General features: G+C 35.8%; 1 protein-coding gene across 2 annotated transcripts in view; it reads left to right on the plus strand.

Annotated features, from left to right (window-relative positions):
- Window positions 1-22,195, plus strand: part of LOC134539931 (ataxin-2-like protein) — a 122,280-nt gene that overhangs the window by 8,785 nt on the left and 91,300 nt on the right. For both annotated transcript variants that reach the window (XM_063382294.1, XM_063382295.1), the window contains exons 2-4: window positions 5,617-5,774; window positions 11,074-11,207; window positions 21,728-21,852. In XM_063382294.1, the coding sequence (XP_063238364.1) occupies window positions 5,669-5,774; window positions 11,074-11,207; window positions 21,728-21,852 (365 nt within the window). In that variant the 5' untranslated portion in view covers window positions 5,617-5,668. The remainder of the gene's footprint in view (window positions 1-5,616; window positions 5,775-11,073; window positions 11,208-21,727; window positions 21,853-22,195) is intronic.

A 22,195-nucleotide genomic window follows, 5' to 3' on the forward strand; every position in this document is an offset into this window, starting at 1 on the left:
CGCGCCAGTTCAGAGCCGTGCCCTTAGAGGCGACACCGCGCTAGAAGCACCAGCGAGCGTCGCACGTATCATCCCGTCTCACTTGCGCAGATACATGGATCTCTGACTAGACAGGCCCTGTAAGCAGTGTAAAGTAAAGGTTAAATAGTGTGATTACCTTAATAAGGGGTACTGGCAAATGGCAGAGCATATATTAAGGCCAAATAATATTTTTGGTAGTGATGTGATTGTTAAGACACTTCATTGGTTATCTGTATGCCAGCTATCTGCAGTAACTCAAGCTGATTAAGATAGTCTGGTTAGAAAGTAAACAACTACCTCAAAATTGACAGGAAATACTAGGAAATTTAACAGTCATGAAAAAGTTTTTTTTTATATAATTTCTTAATAACCAACAATTAAAATAATATACTTAAGTTTTAAGTTACATGTGATATTTATGCAGTCAAGTGTTATATGGGAAAAGTTTTTGTAAGTCATATTAAATGGTGTTTCTGTATTCTGTTGAAAGTATTTTTATGGTAAGAATTTTTTTAAATCCTTAGCCTTCCAACTTAGTGGCCAGGAAATAAATAATTAGTGGTTTAATAGTGTAATGGTGAATTCATTGGCATGGCATCATTTAGAAGAATCCAAGTGCTTTTGCTAGTGATCAAGTTTGAGACTGAATTTTTTTGATGATGTGCTATCATTATGTTCATAATGTCTGTTAAGTTTCATCGCTGAGTTTGTTTGCGTGCCTTTGTGTGTTCGGGGTTGCTGTTCTTCTGTATTAACTGTCATTGCAGCTGTCTTTTTGTGGTCAGCCCACGTTGTTCATCCGTGCTGTAATATTTTTCACTAAATTCCTTTTACAGAATCATCTGTGCTGTTTAGGCATGTAAAATTTGGAATCAGATTACATGGGCTGGTTCTCTGTAGGTTTATATATTCACACGTGTGGTCTATTTGTGAGGTTTTTCTATGACAATTATTTTTAATCAGTCTTCACCATTGCAAGAATAATTAAAAAATGTATCCTAGACATGTTTGTCAACTAACATCACCTAGATTTCAGCCCAGCCATGTAGGTACCAAGCCAGCAAAAAAATATGTTAAAATGGCAAAAAAGTATTATAAAAAGTTAGAAACAGAATAATTTAGGCAGTGTGTCACATGTCATGTTGTTTATTTAGTTTTCTTGTAAATTAATCACAAGCTGTAAAATTTAACACAAGTGATCATAGTTATAAAAACTTGTGTGCATTTTTACTGCTATTAGCTACTAGTACATGGACAAATTTTTGGAACAAAACTTTAATTGTAAGAGAGCTATCACAATAAATTCTTAGGTATAGTCCTTAAATAATAGCAATTACAAAAAAAAAAAGGAATTACCAATTACTCCACATGAGATTGAGTCTTAAAATACTACCTATGTAGGAATGTTGCGTGCAAACTAATTAGATAGGTGCTTGAACGCCATTGCTATTTCAAGCTGTAAGTTTTCTGTTATAACTCAACTTGTCAATTTTCAAATGTTGAATCAGGGATTCTCTAGGTATGGAGAATCTAGAAAATGGGGGATATTCAGGACATGGACATCTTATTTACAAAACAGTGTCAGTGATATTTCATACTATACAGAGTCCTAATATCTTAAAACTTGTATATGCCTACTTTAATCATAAATATATATATATATATATATGTATTAGTCCTTTTCTCAGTTTTTACTAACTTTAATTAAACGTGAGTGAAGTCGGTTGACACCATGCAGAGTGATCGATAATGTGTTCAAATTTTAGGTGCTATTTTTTGTGCCTATCACAATTCCAGGCCAGCGACGTAAAAAAAAAAAGCTAAGGACACCATCGCATGATACGCTTTGGCTGATTTGGGAGGATTTGCATGTTTACGTGCTGTTCCGTCGCCCAGCCAGTCGGGAGGGGTTGAAGAGGACTTTTCTGACGCCTTGTTGGGCGCAAGCCAGACTAAATTGGGGAGGTTAGTTAGGCGCCAGCTGCCCTTCCTGTAAAACACCTCTTGTTAGAGAACCCTCGGAACTTGAAAACCTCGACCAGAGCCCGAGACGTGGCAGTTGTTATACAATGGTCAGAGTTTTGTGGCTTCGCGTAGTGCACTCGCTATCCCTGCTTGCCCCCCTTAGCTCTCAGTGCCAAACTAGTGTGTGTAAAAATGAACACACTTTTATGAAATGCACTTCAGTATCTTTCTGAAATTTTGCCAAAGATAGTACAAAGAACTATATATTTATTGACTTGATGTAAGCTTTTGGACATAACGCCATTGCTAAACACATGTATGTCTGTTTTAGAAAACTGTTGTTTGTTTCGTCTTTCCGTTTTGCTGTGTTTATGTCTCGTTTCAACTGTTTTGCTGAATTTTTTGGTTCGGTATTTTTTTTTGTGCTGTCATCATTTGTGGGTTTTTTTTCGTTCTGTTAGTCCATTTTTCTTTGTTTTTCTTTGTTTGTTGACCATATTCCTGTTTTGGAGTATTGTGTGGTGGTTATATCCTGACAACAGCAATTTTTTGCTTAATTTATGTTTTTTGTAGTTTTCTTCTACAGACATACATGTGTTTAGCAATGGCGTATGTCCAAAAGCTTGCATCAAGTCATGCACTCCCATTGCACAAATCTTTCAAATATAATATATATTTATTAGAGTTTCTAGGAATACATACATAAAACTATATAACTTCTTTTTTTTTTATGAAAATCAGGAGTCAAGATAATTTATGCAGTCTTGCTTAAGTGATTGATCTGGTATATTTAAAGTGTTCCCCCCCCCCCCCCCCCTTCAGTTGTAAATCATTTTACAAAAGAGTAATTTCCCTTAAGTACAGTTAAAGAAATAGCATGATAGGGAGAGATGTGACCATGTGAAAACATTTTGTGGTAAAACTTTAATGAAAAATATTTTCCAAAACAGTTTTCATTATTTTCTCACAATCAAATTGGCTAGAATCAGGCATGAACTCAAAAACAGTCTAATGGGGCAAAATCCAAGCAGGTAAATAAAAACGTGAAGATAGCATTTAAAAATAGTTTTACTTTATATGCTTGGAATACTTACCTGTACACATTCTATTTATTAATTGGTAACAATAAAATTACCAAAAATTAAAATAAAATTTATTTATAACACAATAAACATGAATAATGAAATTTTGTTCAAAAACCGTGAAAAAGAAGGAAAATTATCACCATTTTTCATTCATATCTATAGTACAATTTTGCATGTTAATTTTCATATTTATTGCTGAAGGTTAAAGCTTAAAGGAATAGCTTATAACGAACAATCAATGGTTTTGATGTCATTCAAAACTCGGGATTAGATATTTAAACAACTTTAAAAAACCAAGAAGCAGAGTTTATTCAGAGATTTGCACTTAGTCCAATAAAATATTAATAAATTAACACGAGAAGAAAATAAAAAATATATAATTTCGAGGAATGAGGAGGATTTTGTTACTGGCCTGGATAGGCTTTCAAGTAATACTGGGCTCTTGGTGCCAGAGATGGTGCGGGAAACTGCATAGTTACCTGTGCCGTACGAAACACTTCACAAAACGTTAAACTATGACATTAAAGAGACTTTAAAACTGCTCATTTAAAAAAGAGAAAACATTCTTAGTTAGACCCTGGAGAAGAAAACATAAACTGAGTGTATTCGCTTAGATAAAATGGGTGCACATGAGTCACATGTTGGATAGGATTGGCATCAAAGTTTGATCAAAGAAATTGGACAGGTAATTTTATATAAAAACACAATAATTCAATGACAGAAAATTAAAAAAAACACAAAATAGTTTATATTTTATATATTCCTTTTCCTGAAACTACCACTGGTTCTGTAGTGAGTGTAGCTGGTCCATAATCTCCATATGTGGAGAAAAAAAAGTAAAATGTACCAAACACAATTTACAATAAATTATTGATTTATATTGTTTATTGGTTATAACTGGGGATGGACCAATTAAATCCTCAAATACCATATATAGTTCTTAATATTCGAAGGATTAAATATTATTAGAGGAAAAAGATTTGAAGAAAAATATTGGAAGAAATAAAGTTAATTAAAAAAATTTGACACTGATGGCCTCTGAGTTTACTAGGTCATTACTGTATTTTTAACATGTATTCATATTAATAAAGTTACAATACCTGTTGATTCTGGAAACTTAGTTCATGAATGAAACATTTAAATTGTTAATTGTTTCAACACCATAGTTAATATATATATTTTTTTCATTTCTTATGCATTATTTTATTTTTGACCATTGAGACCTAGATTCTGATTTGAGGGGTATATTCAAAGTACTTTTAGGGATTCAAATTCGACATTCAGATTTGAGAAATTTTGGATTTGACACATCACTTATCATACTCTTACGTCAGGGGGAAAGGTTTTTTTAAAAGGATAGCCCAATTAAGTAAGGAATATTTTAATAATTACGAATTAACATTTTCCTCAAATTACAACAGTATAATGTTTATCTAAAAAAAACCTAACTAATCAAATGCTTGTGGTCCATGTCTGCTTACCGTCTACACACTTGTCCACCGCTACTCACGTGCGCTGCAACACTTCACCTCGGTGATATTGCCTCGGGTCTTCTAAGACGCTCGTCGCAGAAGAACTCTCCTGTTCGCTGCCGTTGCCTCGCGGAGAACTTGCTGGCGTCACCAACACAACTTGCACCTCTCGTGCCTTCTGCTCCTTTCTTTCCGCACTTTAACCGTCGTTTTACTGTGATTGTTTTGGTGTGCAGCAAGGTTTATGTTTGATAACGTCATCATGGACCCAAACATATTTGTAGACAGGCTTGAATTGATCAGTAAGATAGCTTTGGTAGACGTACGTACTTCCTTGCTCGGGCATCGAACAGTGAAATGATGTTTGCAGACCTGCCAACTCTCACGATTTTGGTGTGAGGCTCACGATTTTAAGGTCCATCTCACGCCCTCACGTCAAAATAGTGTTTCCTCACGATTTTTTGGGGCCCCAAGATTTTGTTTGTAAAAGTTACAAAACAAGTTTTACGAAAGCTTACAGTAACGAGTTTCCATCAATACTCGAGTCACGTAAAGGAAGCAATTTTGCGTTTTGTAGCGTGTGCCGTGCTGATTTTTCTATCTCGCATAGCGGAAGAGGAGACATTGTGAAACATGTCGCTACAAAAAAAACACAACTAACACGTGAAGTGTATTGCTTCCAATAAAAAAAATAATTTTGCTGTGAACAGTGATAATAGTGTTACACACAAGCAGAGTGTTATTTTACATCTTTTTTTAGTTGCGGCCCTGCGTGATCACTACACGACAGCGCTAAATTATGTTCAACTAAATTAAATCTGCAACCTATAATTTGTTGAGATAAATTTTGAAGCAGAGACCATGTAACATATGTACAGGTATGTCACTTAAATTTCAAGATTCTCATTTGTTGTTTTTTTTATATCTAACCTGCATTTATGGGCCTGGAAATTTTTATCGAGGACCTCATGATTTTTTAAATTTGAATGTTTGGCAGGTCTGTGTTTGAGCGTGAGCGGTGGGATCACTGGCGTCCCGCGAAGGTGACCCGGGGTTGTGTGACGGATGTGCAGATGGAGCAGGCGCGGCAGTGAAGCGAGGGCCGGGAACGCGCGGACCGTCGGGATGGCCCAGAGCAAAGAGCCGTCGCTGCCCGTGGAGAAGTCGTTCGGCCCCGAGGATGCCGGCTGCCTCGAGGATGAAGCGGACGAGCACTGCCAGGCCTCGAAAGGTAAAGTCCTCCTCTTATCACTCGCTGCTCGGCCCATGCAAGTCCCAAAACCAAACCTGTGTTGTAGACACATCTAACGGCTGACATAGATGTGTAGCATTTGGTTGGCAAACAAACAAAATGAATGTTATTCACCTTGCATAATTGGAGGACATTTTCATTGAAGTGGGAGGAGAGATTATCACCAATTGAAATAACTTTTCCTTCCAACCTTTTTGCATGAGGTAGAAATGTGGAAATAAACCAATCATGGAATGTAGCAGAATCAATCCAACCATGCTTGGTTCTGTTGTATCGAAAGCCCCTCGAGCAACATGAATCTGAACAGCAAGGTTTGCCTTTCAACCCTCCTTCTTTCCAAGTGTCATGAAATCCTTCACTCCTATAAATAATGTAAGGTGGCAACAGAATTCCGGAAGCAGAACCACACATCAATACAGTTGTTGCAGATTTTAACTGGATATTTTACACCTCTTCTGTAAATTCCCTTCATCTTACCAGGATCGTCAGAAACATTGGTCTCGTCATGTTACATGGTGGAACATCCTTTAGAGTTTCAACAAGATTTTTAAAATACTTGTTAAGTATTTCCCGGGAAACTTCTGCCTTTGAGGTTTTTAAATTTTATGCCATTCTTTGGCCTACTTTTATCTTTATGTCGCTTTAATAAAGACAGGACCCAATCCTTTCCAGGCACATTATTCTGAAATCTTGGTTCAATGAGCCCTTCAAGATCTAAATGCATTTTAGTAAACATCTGCACATCTTGGACACTCAGTGGAAAACCCCAGTCACTACACGTAAGAAGCCCATTAATAATAGCCAGTTCTTCAATTTCGGAAAACACTATTCTTCGCCCAGGCTTACCTCCGTGCTTTCCATTAAATTATTGTGTAAAGTACCATAAGGAATGTTGAACTCCCTTGAAGCTTGGCGTAACGACATCTTATTATCAGCAACTGCTTCTAAAGCCTCTTCTAACTTCAATTCTTTGTAGTTTTGGTAGCATTTAGAACCTAACTTCCTTTTATAATCACAAGGCATCTTGCCTGTCTTGGCTTGAACTTATGAAAAAAAGCCCTGTAGCCAGATTAAAGTCGGAACCTGAAAGTAGATACAATACCAGTACATAGACATTCTTATTTTTGCCGCACCTAGTTCTTGGTAATACAATTTTACTGTTTTTATTTTAGAAGCCTATTTGTTTAGTTATTTTAACATTGAACAAAAATATGTGTAATAATGCTTACATGGTTTAAATATTATGTTTACAAAAGTACAGTAGGTAGGTACATGTTGTACTTGTCTTCAAACTAAAGTGATCAAAGTAATCCCACAATAAATTATAGGTTATAATAAACATATGGGTATGCATAAATTTGTACAAACCACAAAACTATAACATATATACCATACATTAAACATTTAAACTCTTAAAAAACAGTGAGAACAAGCTAGCAGTATTTATAATACTTAACCTTTTTGGGACAAAAATTAATGTATGAACTGGCTCCCATCAACAAATAGGCATTCCATTTAGAAAACAAAAACAAAATGGCACCAAGAAATGTTATTATGGCCTAGAAAATACTTGTGCTGCCATCTACTATGAAAGCAACACTGCATTCAACTGTTTGGCAATGTTATGGAGCCAATTTAAAATGAGTAGCACCTGATCAAAGAAACCCCTCAATATCAAAGTAACCCCATTCCACGGTAACGCTCGGACCACAGCCACAAAATTCTAACATTAATATGTTATTTGTGAGCCAACGCCCGATACATGACCTCTGCCTCGTTCAGCCAATGACTAAAGAGGCTACGTGCAAATGTGTGCCATCCGGAGGAAGTGGCAGGTGATGGACCTCTCCAGCCAATCACAGCACATCCCTCACAAAATCTTAGCGGAACACAAATTTCCTGCCCCTCGCACCGAGGCTTTTCCAGCAAAAATTACGACAAGAAAATATCACAGATCCTGGTGACATCGTTTTTGGCCAATCGAAAAAATACCTTGAAAAAGTATCAGCCAGTACTGGCGCCATGGCAACAGCACAGAGTCCTTTCTCACTGCCACCGAACTCTGTCTCTGTCTCTCCATTACGCAACTGGCAAACCATCGCACCTGCTCGTTCAAACAAAGGGCCATGGCAAAAAAAAGTACAAAAGAACTTACATTAACACTCATTTACGAATAAAGCTAAAACAAGAAATACTTAAAAAATATATGTTAATAAAGCTCATAAAAAAAACTACAGAAATAAAGAAACAGGTAAAAAAAAAATCTAGGGTCTTATTCACTTCAAAGCAATAAAATCGTCAGAACAACTTAAAAATCATGAAACAATATAAATTATTTTTATGAAACGTATGAAAAAAACAGGCTTACTTCTTATAAGGGATAAAAAGCTGTTATTTAAATATCAGAAAACCTAACCAATGTACTGAATATGATGGGACAACATACGTAATCATTAATGAAACCATTTAAAAAGTGGGGTGGGCAGAAGCCCAGATTGTTCGAAGCGCTGTGCTAAATGAAATCACTTTTCGAGCAAAACCTGTAGAGTTGTTCAAATAACATATAATAATTGTGTGTTAACAAAAAAGAGCGGTATATCCGTAATGAAATGGTGTAATAGAGTAACTATATTAATTTTTATATCTGGACATATGTTTATATAGCATACCACAGGGCGGACCTAGAAATTATCTAGGGCGCACCAGTGCACCGTAACAAACACTTTGAGAATCACTGATGTACAGTGTGATGTATTCAAGCAGTTACTTGTACTTTCCCATGGTTAGAATGGGGATCAAAGTGACAAATGTTTTTTTTACGGATAACGCCACCACGTGTCCATTGAGACAGATTTTTTTTATTTGCATAGCCATTTTGAAGTGGTCAGAAGTGACCTGGTCAGTGCAGTTTTTAGTTAGTTATCAATTGATTCTTTTTGTAATGTGTGACTTTGGGAACATTAGTCTTAACAATTCATTCATGGAAAAATAAACGGTATGTGCAGCAGCCTTTATGTGATTGTTTGACTTGCAAACACCAGTACCTTTTAAGAGAGGATTTATAGTGTGAACCAGAGTGTTGTTTTCAGCGTGAGGATGAGAAGCAAGAGCAGTAAATGGGAGGAAGGGAAAGTAATGGAGGGAATATGCATTAGTGGGGTGCTGCCAAGAAATGTTGGAAAATCTCCTTGGGTACAGCATTTTTCTTCGAGAGCTATACCTGTTCAAAATATGTTAATCATGTAGTGCTTAAAGAGCAATAGTTAGATACACACACACACACACACACACACACACACACACACACACACAGCCACAGGCATCATTACGATGAGGGATGTTTTTAGAACCGTTGAAGTGTAGCCGGGTTGTGTCAAGATTTATTACTCTCTTTCGTAGGGCTTTGTAACATGTTTTGATCGAACTATGGAGCCTAGCTTGCAAGATGTTTAGCCCACACATTCACTGTGTTAAAAATATAACTCTGGAAGTTTTACATTATTGAGGTTGGGTGGGATAACAAAATGGATGTTTTGGTATTTAAGAGCTAAATGTTGCTACATTACAAACTCTTATATTGAGTTGCTTACCTTTGAGGGTTTCCCAACTTAACAGGTCAAATGGCATGTCATTAGCTTTTTGTTTATTTCTGGGAATATGTTAACAAAATCTAACAGCCTGGAATTTAAAAAAAAAGCTGTTTTTTTTACTCCAACCTATTATTTACATTGTCAGAAATATTTTGTATCTCACTCAATCCAAACTATATTTTTAATGCATGTATTGGGCAAAGTCATTCCTAATAACATAGATTGAGGTAGTCTCAGCATTTCTTAATCGTGCATATCTGTGGTAATTGCTGTTTAGTTCTGGTATAAAGCAATTTTCTTAATCTGTGAACCTTATTTTGTGGGTAGCATACTGGCGTAACAATTTTTTTTATGGGACATATGTAAGATTACATGTTTATTCACTATTTCATGATATTAGTATGCTTTATTCATACAGTTAAAACTTATTTGCAAGCTTCATTAATATAGTCAAAGTAGAGAGCCTGTGGTCTTTGACTCGAGTGTGCCAGTCTTAGCTGTCTAGCTGCTTCTGCTTGAAGCTACGTCTCGCCAAGTTTTCTGCCAGACTATTGAGTAAGCAGAATTGAATGAGCTGTATTTCCGATGGGTCATTCGGCACTGCCTTCAAATTGCTTTTCGCGGGTCACAGTGGTTGGGTGTCTGATTATTTATTTCTCACCAAGGCCATCTGGCTGAAGGGCCTTCGAGAGAAACTTAGGACCCAGGGGCAAATAATTTGGTTGATGTACAATTTTCCAAACACAATAATTAAACAAAAATCCTGAAGACTAAACGTTACTGAAGTCGTATATGTAAAAGTGATCTAAAAAGAAATTGCTGAAATTATAAGGTTTCCAATGAATTTTGTAACAGTAGAATTGTAGTTTTTGTTCTGCTATCAGGATAATCATAAGCATAGAAAACATGTTGGAACTCAACTGTGCTCTCCCTAGCACTTGGACCCCAGGAATGCTGCCCGGTAATCCTTCAGTACAGTCGAGCCGGGCCAATTCCTGGTGCGGTCGAACCTCGACTTTGGGGAAGTGAGAAATGTAATGTTGTGTTTTCTTGGCTTACTCCCGTTTTCCCCTCCCGTTCGTTCCGCCGATCCACCATTTCCATCTTGTCACCTCTCTTCTGACTACGTCAACTTGACTTCAGGCTTTAATTAATTAATTTTTGACGTGACAACGTCTAATTAATCGATGAACGCTGCACGCACGAAAAAGTGCCCCGTTACGCTGTGTCCCGTTACGCTCATTGTACGCTTGCGCCGCAACTATCTCTCTTCCACTCGATTGGAACAACCATCGATTTGACTTTTTCGAGGGACATTAAACTTGAAACACTCCCATTCGTTTCCTACTTTTCCTATCATCGTCCTATCCTTAACAGAATAACACAGATTGGAAGAAGTTAAATAGCAAACATGTATAAAAGTTATAGTTAAAATAATCTCTTTGTTAAAGTAATAAACATATTTGAATTAATGAGTGCAAATGAAAGTAAATTTATCAATTAAATTGTAGATTTCATTTCACTCCTTCTTTCTATCCATACAAAATAGTGATAATTCAATAAAAATGATTCAGTTTTATTCATAAAAGTATGCAATCATTTCGTCAATGTTTTGTTATGACGTCACGTTAAACGATCGTCCGTAAACAGACTTTACAGACAACCAATTGATTCTGTTTGGTTTGAAGGTACGTTCAAGATCGACAGCGCCATCAGTTGCAAGTTCAGCAACGGCCGCAGCAGCGAGGAGGCAGAGCTCACCCCGTGGGACGGCGGGGACGGCGAGGATGAAGGCTTCGACCTGGTCGCCAACAGCGAAGCGGTGAGCGAGCTACCTATCGCCCGCGGCAACACCGAAGTCACTTGCTTGATTCAAGCTTTGCCGCCTGTCCTGTGCGGATATCAGTTCTATAGTTTGAATCAGAATATCTCGAATACAAACATCAAGTACATAATAAAATTTTCTTTTTAAACATTTTCATGACATTTCTAAAGTCATGTTTAAAAAATCTCATATGGGTTTTAAATGGCAATTAATATTTCACTTTAATTGTTCCTTTTAATAATACACAGTATGATTTTGAATTTTTAATGATTTTTTTTTCTGGATGTTGCAAACTATTAACTGTTTGCATATTATGAACTTAACCAAAATTTTCAGGTGATAGATTATCCCATAGTCTGAATTCAAACCATTCTGCTGGCCACTGTGCATATGTTACATTAAAATCGTGGTAGTTATATTAGGGTCATTAATATAGTTTAACTGTGTATGTTTTGAGGTAATTGAATATTCGTTATTTGGAACTTTGGATATTTAAAATCGAATCAAATACAAATACTAATTTATTTGTTATGATATTTGATTTTTAAAACATTTGCACAGGCCCAAAAATAATATGTTACAATTTTTTTGTGTGTCGTTATTTACCAATGAAGCAGATGGCTGCGGGTAGATGACCACAGTTAAACTAGGGTGGGCTAGATTAAATGGTTTTACGATGTTTGTCGTTAACTTCTACAGTTTAGAAGGTTCACTGCTGGACAGTTTTAACAGTAGCACTTGAAGAGCTGAGTGCTCTTTGCTGTACATCACAAGAAACAGGGTGGCCACCAAACCGGGAAAACGGGAAAAACCGGGAATATGTCGGGAATTTGAAAGGGCCCGGGTAAAACCGGGAAACTGTCTGGAATTTTATTTCTTTCCTGGGCAAATGCTGCGGTGTAAATGCACACAACTTATATAAGACGTACATCGCGGCGTCTGATAATCACGCGGCAAATCTGTACAGTGTCATGTTGGCAGAGACTGTAGTGTTCCCAGGCGTGTCATGTTTCTTCTTTCCTCATAGACGCAATACGTCACTAAGGTGGGGAGGGGGAGGGGGAATATGAACCGCACTACGGCGTGCAACACGGGGTGTTGTTCTAATTTGTTCTGTTCAGTACAAGTCTTCGAGCGGTTTTAGTCTTACGCTGTGCAGTTTGTTAGGAAGCTATTGCGGCAATGTCTACTAGGTATTTCTGTCGTTATGAGTCTTGAGGTTCCATGGGCGATGCGATGCGAAAGACAGAACTTGTGCGAGATGCAAGATATGCAATAAAAGTTTCAAGATCGATACGATGGGTAGGGGAGCATTTATAAGCCATGCCAAATCTAAGAATTACAATAGAGTTATAAATAACCAATCAAGAAACCTGCAAGTTACAGAATTTTGTTTCCACTCAACCTGCTCAGGATGAAGCCCACGCTTCCTGTAACAAAGTTTTATTAGTACTTTAATTTATACTAGTAGCTTCCAACGGTTTAGCGGTGTTATAAACTACGACGTCTTGTAATCCATCGCTTATCAATAAACTGTCAAATATGTCCAGTAACTAATGACACTGCACGTTTTTTTATGAATATTCGCAGCTGTGCGTTGAGGCCGGCCGATAAACCTTCCGCATTAACTTACCTTTAACGTCGGTAATGCTATGTTCACTTAAAATTTGTAAAATAATAATACTAAACATATAATTATTATGTACACCAGATCCCCGATTTAACGAAGCAGTGATTTTACGAGTACATTCTCGGGAACCGTAAAAAAAAATTGGAAATTTTGACCAAAATGTGAAAATCAGAAAAAAATATTTTTAAAAAAACGCAATGAAAGATCATGTATACAGAATAAAAGCATGTTGGACCTCCTGCGGTCACCAGCAAAGCATAAACACGACCCAATGCGTGGTGCAACTGCTACATCGCTTCGTTATTGCTCGCGCGAGAGGCGAGACGTGGAATGTTAGAAGAAAGGAAGGGGGAAATGCGGGGGATGACAGACAGCAGCCAGTGTGTTTCCTGCGTGGGGAATAAGTGGCGTTGCTCCTTTTTTTATGCTGTGTGAAGCGACCTTTTTCTATACGGGAAAAGATAATTGCTTGAGCTGTCAAAATAAACATAGCTGCGACAGTACAAGACGCGGGCGAGCATCCGGTAGGTCGATGTGTATATCTACTCGAAAAACATATCTCAATTCATGATACTAATAAGATTCCTTATAACTTACACGTATAGCCTGATGTTTTCAGCCTGATCCAAGACAAGCAGAAAAGAACCTCAGGGAACTTAAGGCAAAAAAAGTCAAAACAATGAGTGATGCCTTAAAACAGACCGCTCTCATAGACGAAGAAATTTTAAACACAAAAAAGGTTAAAGTTATGTGGCAAATATATATTTAGTAAACTGCCACCTGTTTTTTTAGTTGGGTATGTATCACATGTTGTGCATTTTTGTTTTATATTTAGTACTATACAGTTCCGTGTTTTAAAATGTGTGCTTTGTATCATGTATTACATAAATAAAAACATGTCATTTTGTATATACAGTAGAACCCTGTTATAATGTTCCTGCATATAATGTTTTCCTGCTTATAATGTCATATTTTAAAAGTCCCAATATTTCCCCCATAAGGACAATGTATTTATTTCCTGCATATAACGTTCATAAATAGTGTAATTTCCTGCTTATAATGTTTGCTTTCTAACATTCAATAAATAGGGAAAAATGTTTTAAAACCAAATTATTCTAACACTTACGATAAAAAGTTTCCTTTATGTATGTTTATGTTTACAATCACTGCCATACAATACAAGAAGTTTGTTAAAATACAATTTTATGCAATATACTGAAGGTACACAATGTTCATAGTTACATGTCAGTTGGCACCCTTAGTCAACTCTTCTCTTCCTTGCCATTCCAGTGGGTATTCAGATGCACGTACATAGTCCTATGATATTTAAGTTGCCAACCATTGAGCGAGGGCATAACTAAAAGTGTTTTCTATTGCTTACAAATAATTTTTTTTTTTTTTTCATTCATACATAGGAATCCCAAAATTAAACATTTTCAGGTAGCGAAGGAGTAGACGTTCTCACTCTTAATGTTGTCATCATGAATCGTGAGACAATTTTACAAAAAATGTGGCAGTGTATCTTTAAAGACAAACAAAATTTAACTAGGGAACAAGATGCAGTTGAAAAATTGTTGGCTTGTTTCAGAAAATTCATGTATCAAGTATACTATCTTTGGTTTTAACATTAAAGTTGTTTACATAGCTTGGTGAGTCCATAGGTATAAAGCTCGAACATTGTTAAGTGCTAAATTGAGATTTCCTGCTTATAACATTTTCCTGCTTATAATGTTTTTTTCTTGTGCTCCCTTGAAAAACATTATAACAGGGTTCTACTGTATATTGCAAAACCTGGAAAATACCTGGAAAAACCTGGAAAAAACCTGGAATTTTTTATCACAAATATAGTGGCCACCCTGAAGAAAGATTTCACGTGTGACAGAATCTTATTATAATTACAGTTTTTATAGCAAAAAATTGGCACTATTGTAGATTTTAATGTAAGAACCATATGTAAATTATAATGTGCTGTTTTAATTTAATAGTTGTTAATTTTTACATCACCGAGGAAGTTGTTTTGAATGTTAGAAAAGTACTACTGTTAAAACTTATTGATCTCTAAGTCTAGAATCATCACAGAAAAACTTCTGAAGAAATGCGAGAGAATAAAATAATGGAAATTTCTAAATTGTAGAGTGAATATAAAATAAGTGTGCTCACAGTCTGTCCGGCAAAACCATTTGTGAGCTCGACATTAAACTGGCTATTGGGCAAATTACCAACTGTGTGTCGTGACAGTTGTAGTTTGGAACTCAATTCGCTGTGCTTTGTGTGTGTAAATTTCCATGTAGAATGTATTTGAAAGTTTTTAAGAACATATAATAAAATAGGTCCTGCATCAAATGTTACTTTATGTCTAATACTATTTTCAAGCTGTATGTATGTTTGTGTACCAAATACATACAGCCCTGGGGTGTTAAAATGAGATGATTTTGACAGATAACTAGCTAATTCTTAAAAATATAATAAACCAAGTAATATTCTCTTGTTTATTATAATTTTTAAAGCCTGTTATTGGAGTTATATTACAGTACAGTTTAAGATACATAATAATAAATATTTAAAAAAATGTTGTTTTAAGTAGCGCTGCAGTAGTTCAATATTTTAGAAAAATTTTGATTTTATAGTCAAAGAAAAAATTGATAAGACATAATTATTGCTAGGCCTACAATTTCTTCTGCTTATATAGATAATTCAAAACAGTTTTTTTAATGCTTTTTCTTGAATATATGTAAAGGAAAAAAAGTCATGTTTCCAGTAATGATTCCAATAAGCTTTAGTCAATGATAATGTTGAAGCCAAAAACACGTAATGGTTAGCATAAAAGATCTATATAAAATAAAGCATTGAATCTGAATAAATATACCACTTTGAGCATGACCACACAGCAACTTAAATATGCATTATAAAATTGTTAACTGTTGTTAATCCAGAATTTCTATTTTTCAAGAGAAATGTGTAGTTTGGGTGTCATGTTGCAATACAGTCCACACATATAGGTATTGTTTTCAACTCTAAGCAAATATGTCTTATATGATGGTGTTTTGAAAAATTATATATTTGCAACAAAACCGGAGGACTAATTTAATTTCACTGAAACACAAATTCAAAGAGATGCCATCTTGAGTTGGACTGCTTTGTAGAGGAAGCCAAGTATGGAACTATTTGCGCGCACCAAATTATTAATGTGTACAAATGTCATTTTTTCATGTGTCCAGATGTTTTCAAAAGCACTGCATATTAAACAGAGGGTTCTTATGCAGCTTTCACATAAGAGTCTGCAGAAATGGTGGTTTTTATGCTGCTGTTGCACAAAGGGAGATGGGAGGAGCAATTAAGAAATGACTTGCCTATCTTCAGCAGCTTTTTACCCATGCATACTTACAACTTGTGCCAGCGGGGTTAGTGTTTTGTATTACACTTACGGTTATAACATGGTCTTTTCTTTTATATGTACAGAATTTAAAAGCAAGATATTTAAAAATCAGTTTTCCACTGTGGTAATGAAACTGCTGGCCGACAAGTTACAGGACTGGCTTTCGCCTTCATTTTTCTGCTAAAGTGCGGTAGAAGGCTGTGTACAGGTCAGGAAGGGCATGAAAAAGCCCAAATAAACCGTTTTAAATAAATCTCTGCTTCTCCAGCCGCCATTACTGCTGTCAAGTGTTGGATCATTATCTGAGAGTGAGCTAGTTGAAGTTGAAAACGATAATCTTTTTTATATCTCCTCTCGTTCACGTAATCTATATACATATATAAAAATCTATGTGTGTATGTATGTTCCCTATGGACTCCAAAACGGCTGGACCGATTTCGATGAAATTTTCAGGCAATCTTTAGATTAGCCCAGTGGATGATAGATCCTGTGAGTCTGGAAGCAATTGGGTCAACAGAAATTTTTTGGTTGTTGATTTTGTGTCATATATTCAATTCAAATTAATACAAAGTCAGATTGTTTTTTTTTTGAACATTCACAATTAAAAGCGATATTAGGGTCGCTAGTTTACTTATAAAATTTGTCCTAAAAATTTGTTAGGTTGCGTGTGGATAAGCCAGATTGTGCTTTTTCCATGCCCAACACTAAATTACCTCATTCTTCTAGGAAGGTGCAAATTCAATTACTGAAAAGTTGAACTCAACTTAAACACACAATACATTTGTATCTAGTCGAGTCCTAGTTGCATGGTATTTGTTAGTGATGGGTAGAGTCAAGATTTTGTGGTGTTATTTTAAGACAAATTTCGGTGTAAAGAAATAAAGATTTCAGTGTTATATGGTTTTATTTTTTTGCTCAAAATACCCACGGCAAAATTTTCTTGCTTTTCTGTACGACATGCAAATTTATTAAAACAAATATTAATATTAATAAACACTAAAACCTCATCATCTAATCACAATTAAGTTCATTTGCAAATTCATAAATTCAAACTTTTAAATAACTACTAAAAATTTCACGACTTAATTACAATCACATACACTACAAAATTACACAATTAAGCACTTCCAAAGTTACTATTAAGATGGTTTTATTGAAATGCTATCATAGTTAAATTTTCCGCATTTTCTGGAGTGAGACGTTGTCTTCTGTCACTAACTACCAGTGAGTACCTGGAAAATGAACGTTCTGCATCAACATTTGATGTTGGGAACAGGATTGCCCTTAAACTGGCTTGAGCAAATTCACTCTAGTCCCCTTTAAGGGAGCACAGTACCTTTGCAACATCAATTTGACTTGTATCTGGCAATGAAAGTTCATTCTCAATTATTTTTTTGAAAGCAACATAGCCATGTATGAATGTATCAATGGGAAGATGGGAAACACAAGGCAAGTTATGCAGAGACTTCTGTAGGTTTGCATCTTCTATGCTAACCCTACTCACATTTCTTGGGTTGAACAGCAAATTAATGGCATTAAAGACTCTAGACAAGGATGTCGTTTAACAGATGAGTTTTGCCTCAAACGCTTATGTCTCTCACTCGCGACATATTTCACAATCGTATCGCGTCTCTCGTAGTCTAGCCTGCAGTTACAGAATTTGCACATTAAAATTTTATCACTGAAATAAAATCCTTCGCTGGAAAATTCTTTTGATCTGTCACTGGCAGAAACCTTCGTTTTAGGCTTTATCAAAACTTTTTAATCACATAGGAAGAATTTAACCTCTTAATATGCAAAAACTTGCCGTGCTGGAAAGATCAAAACAGTGGAGAATAGATGCGAATACAAACGCATACCGAATACCAACATACGTACGTGAAAATTAATACAGACATAACATGTACTATTTGTTATTTACAATCGTTACGTTAAGCAGGGTTAATTTTATTTTCGTACCCTACCTACGTACTTTATTTTAAATAAACAGTAAAAGCAATGCGCTTTAGTGTGTAATATTTTAATTATTAAAAACGTAATCTTAGAAAAACATATTTTGGACGTTTGTTATTTTTGTATTTACAGAAAGTGAACGGCGGCCATTGTATCAATAGTTATCAACATCTTAAATTATTATGGTACACAAGATTACCGGTTGAAAAAAAGTATTACGTTAATTCCGAGACTTCATTTTAAAATCTATAATGAATCACCGTCGCATATAATATATATGGCTGCTAGTTACTGTCAGAAATATTTGATTGTGCTGAAGATAGTGAATTGTCCTTACAGAATGGGAAAAAAAACGTAAATAATCAGGATAGACGAAATTTCGTGACATATCGCGGATTACGTACAATTTCGTTTTATTTCGTGTTTTCAAGTGGTTTTCAGTGTCATTTCGTTTTATCGCGCATTACCATATAATCGTGCCTCTAGTGATGGGTCAAATCTCAATTTTCTCGAATCTGAATCTACGTCTCAAGGATTAAAAAATAAAACTATGCACATGAAAATATATACTAAATGTGTCAAAACATTTACTTCTTGAAATGTTCACTTCAAGAACTAAGTTTTCCGAATCGGTATGTTAATAATTTAGTTAAATACCTCGTTACACATTATAAGTACAATATTATAGCGAATATTAATAATGTAGGTTCAAAGTAAAACACAAATAGACTTAAGTAAAGGTCAAATTTGTCAGAGTGGATTTTTTAATTTACTACTTTTCCTCCAGAATTTTTTTCATATCTGTTTCCTTGAACCTTAAATCTTTCAAATACCTACTAGTGATTCAAGGATTTGACTGGCCCATTTTTGATATATATTACAGTAGAACATTTTTATAATGTTTTTCAAGGGGGCAAAATGAAAAGTTATTATAAACAGGAAATATCAATTGAGCACTTTTCAGTGTTAAAAATTTTTAATGATGGATACAATGGATGTAAATAAATTTTATGTTTAAACCACAGTTGGAAGCCTTAAAGTGGCTTGAATTTGTTTAAACCAAGCCAACAATTTTTGTTCAACACTACCACATTCTTTGAAATTGCCTCACAATTCGCGATGATGGCGTTTAGAGTGGAAATTCTTTAATCACTTGTACGTGTGCATTTTGTGGATTCCTCTCTACGAATGAAATATATCAAACTCTATTATCAATAGAAAATGCTTATTTTTTTTTTGTGCCATTGCAGAATGGTTGACAAACTAAAATATTGCATATCTACATTAGTACATCTGGAAAAAACACCAGAATTGCAAGGAAGAGAAGGATATGTTGTTTTGTTTTCCAATAGGAAGGTGCCAAAATACGTGTAACTGCGAATGTAGCAACCTTCGTAAATATGCGCCACATTAGCCAGCGATAATGTGTAGCGCTAGTGTTCTGGTGCACTTCCATTATGTTTTTGCATACAATTATATCAATGGTAAAACAATGATTGTAAACAAAAAAAACAAGTGTAAAGTAACTTTACAGATGGGATAAGTGTTGGAATAGTTAGGTTTTAAAAAATTATTTTTTGATGTATTGAATTTTATGTTTAGATAGCAAACATTGTGAGCAGGATATGCAATATTTTTGAAACATTATACACAGAAAATAATTACATTGTTTTAATGGGGAAAATGTTGGAACTTAAAAAATATTTTGTTATAAGCAGAAACATTATAACAGGGTTCTATTGTAATGCATTTCCAGTCAGCTTTAAAGTATATATTTTTTTTATCCTGCAAACGTTATTGCTATAACTGCACATTAGTTTTCAAAATGCAGTGAAAGGTCTTGAAACTGGCATTCTGTAGTTCAGTACTAATCAAACCACTCACGTTCAGATAATTTTTTTCGTGGATTCTGCCAGCATTTTTTGTTTGCTCAGAAGTTTAACATTGTTGTCAGTTTACATTTTAGTACAGTGTTTCCTGTTTTCTAGCAGGTAACATTTTACATTTCACATTTAGATATTTTTTGAAGAATAGATCTGAATATGAAATCAGAAAGTAAAGCTGGTATTTTTTCTTTCTGTAGAGAAACTTATTACAACTTGTTTTAGGTGCTATTATACTGTATTGATTTTATTTTGGTATTATTATTTAAAACAACATTGAAGTTTGCTGGTTGGTCGCAATTGCTATTTTTGCACGGCCATGGTCCAGAATGTGCTCGGTTAAAGATCTTTCACTGTACTTTTTGTCTAAAATGTTTAGAATTTTTTTTTTTTTTTTTCATTTACTTTCAGTTGTACAAAATTTCACTGACTGTTTCTGTAGGCTTCACAGTTCAAGTCTAGATGTACATGTGTGTGTCTCTTAGAACGGACTGACTGTTTCTGTAGCTTATTCATTCACAGTCAAGTGAAGATGTACATGCGTGTGTCTCTTAGAACGGACTGACTGTTTCTGTAGCTTATTCATTCACAGTCAAGTCTAGAGGTACATGCGTGTGTCTCTTAGAACGGACTGATTGTTTCTGTAGCTTATTCTTTCGCAGTCAAGTGAAGATGTACATGCGTGTGTCTCTTAGAACGGACTGACTGTTTCTGTAGCTTATTCATTCACAGTCAAGTGAAGATGTACATGCGTGTGTCTCTTAGAACGGACTGACTGTTTCTGTAGCTTATTCATTCACAGTCAAGTCTAGAGGTACATGCGTGTGTCTCTTAGAACGGACTGACTGTTTCTGTAGCTTATTCATTCACAGTCAAGTCTAGAGGTACATGTGTGTGTCTCTTAGAACGGACTGATTGTTTCTGTAGCTTATTCATTCACAGTCAAGTGAAGATGTACATGCGTGTGTCTCTTAGAACGGACTGACTGTTTCTGTAGCTTATTCTTTCGCAGTCAAGTGAAGATGTACATGCGTGTGTCTCTTAGAACGGACTGACTGTTTCTGTAGCTTATTCATTCACAGTCAAGTCTAGAGGTACATGTGTGTGTCTCTTAGAACGGACTGACTGTTTCTGTAGCTTATTCATTCACAGTCAAGTCTAGAGGTACATGCGTGTGTCTCTTAGAACGGACTGACTGTTTCTGTAGCTTATTCTTTCGCAGTCAAGTGAAGATGTACATGCGTGTGTCTCTTAGAACGGACTGACTGTTTCTGTAGCTTATTCATTCACAGTCAAGTCTAGAGGTACATGCGTGTGTCTCTTAGAACGGACTGACTGTTTCTGTAGCTTATTCATTCACAGTCAAGTCTAGAGGTACATGTGTGTGTCTCTTAGAACGGACTGATTGTTTCTGTAGCTTATTCATTCACAGTCAAGTGAAGATGTACATGCGTGTGTCTCTTAGAACGGACTGACTGTTTCTGTAGCTTATTCTTTCGCAGTCAAGTGAAGATGTACATGCGTGTGTCTCTTAGAACGGACTGACTGTTTCTGTAGCTTATTCATTCACAGTCAAGTCTAGAGGTACATGTGTGTGTCTCTTAGAACGGACTGACTGTTTCTGTAGCTTATTCATTCACAGTCAAGTGAAGATGTGCATGCGTGTGTCTCTCAGAACGGCTGGGACCCTCACGACATGTTCTTGAAGAACAAGGTGGAGTACGGGGTGCGCACGTCGTTCCAGCCGTCGCTCGAGGGATACACTGTGCAGCTGCAGAAGGAAGACACGCCAGAGTACAGGTACGGCTCTTGAAGACGGGCGCATGCAAGAGGGGTTATATCCCCCCTAAATCCTAGGCCATCCTGTAAAATCTATCAATCCTCCCCACAAAAGGAAAAAAATAAATTAAAGTGAACAGGTCCAAAGAGGTTCTCTCTCTGTCGCTATCTCTCTATCTCTCTCTATCTCTCTCTATTTCTCTCTATCTCTCTATCTCTCTCTATCTCTATCTATCTATCTATCTCTCTCTCTCTCTCTCTCTCTTCCCCCCCACCCCCTCTTCCTTCCCCCCCACCAAATGAAATTCTTCTTACATTCTTGTCTTGAAATACAGGGAGATAAGATAAACAAGAAATGCTCTTT

This window comes from Bacillus rossius, chromosome 16 (assembly GCF_032445375.1).
Source record: "Bacillus rossius redtenbacheri isolate Brsri chromosome 16, Brsri_v3, whole genome shotgun sequence".
NCBI classification, from domain to species: Eukaryota; Metazoa; Arthropoda; class Insecta; order Phasmatodea; family Bacillidae; genus Bacillus; species Bacillus rossius.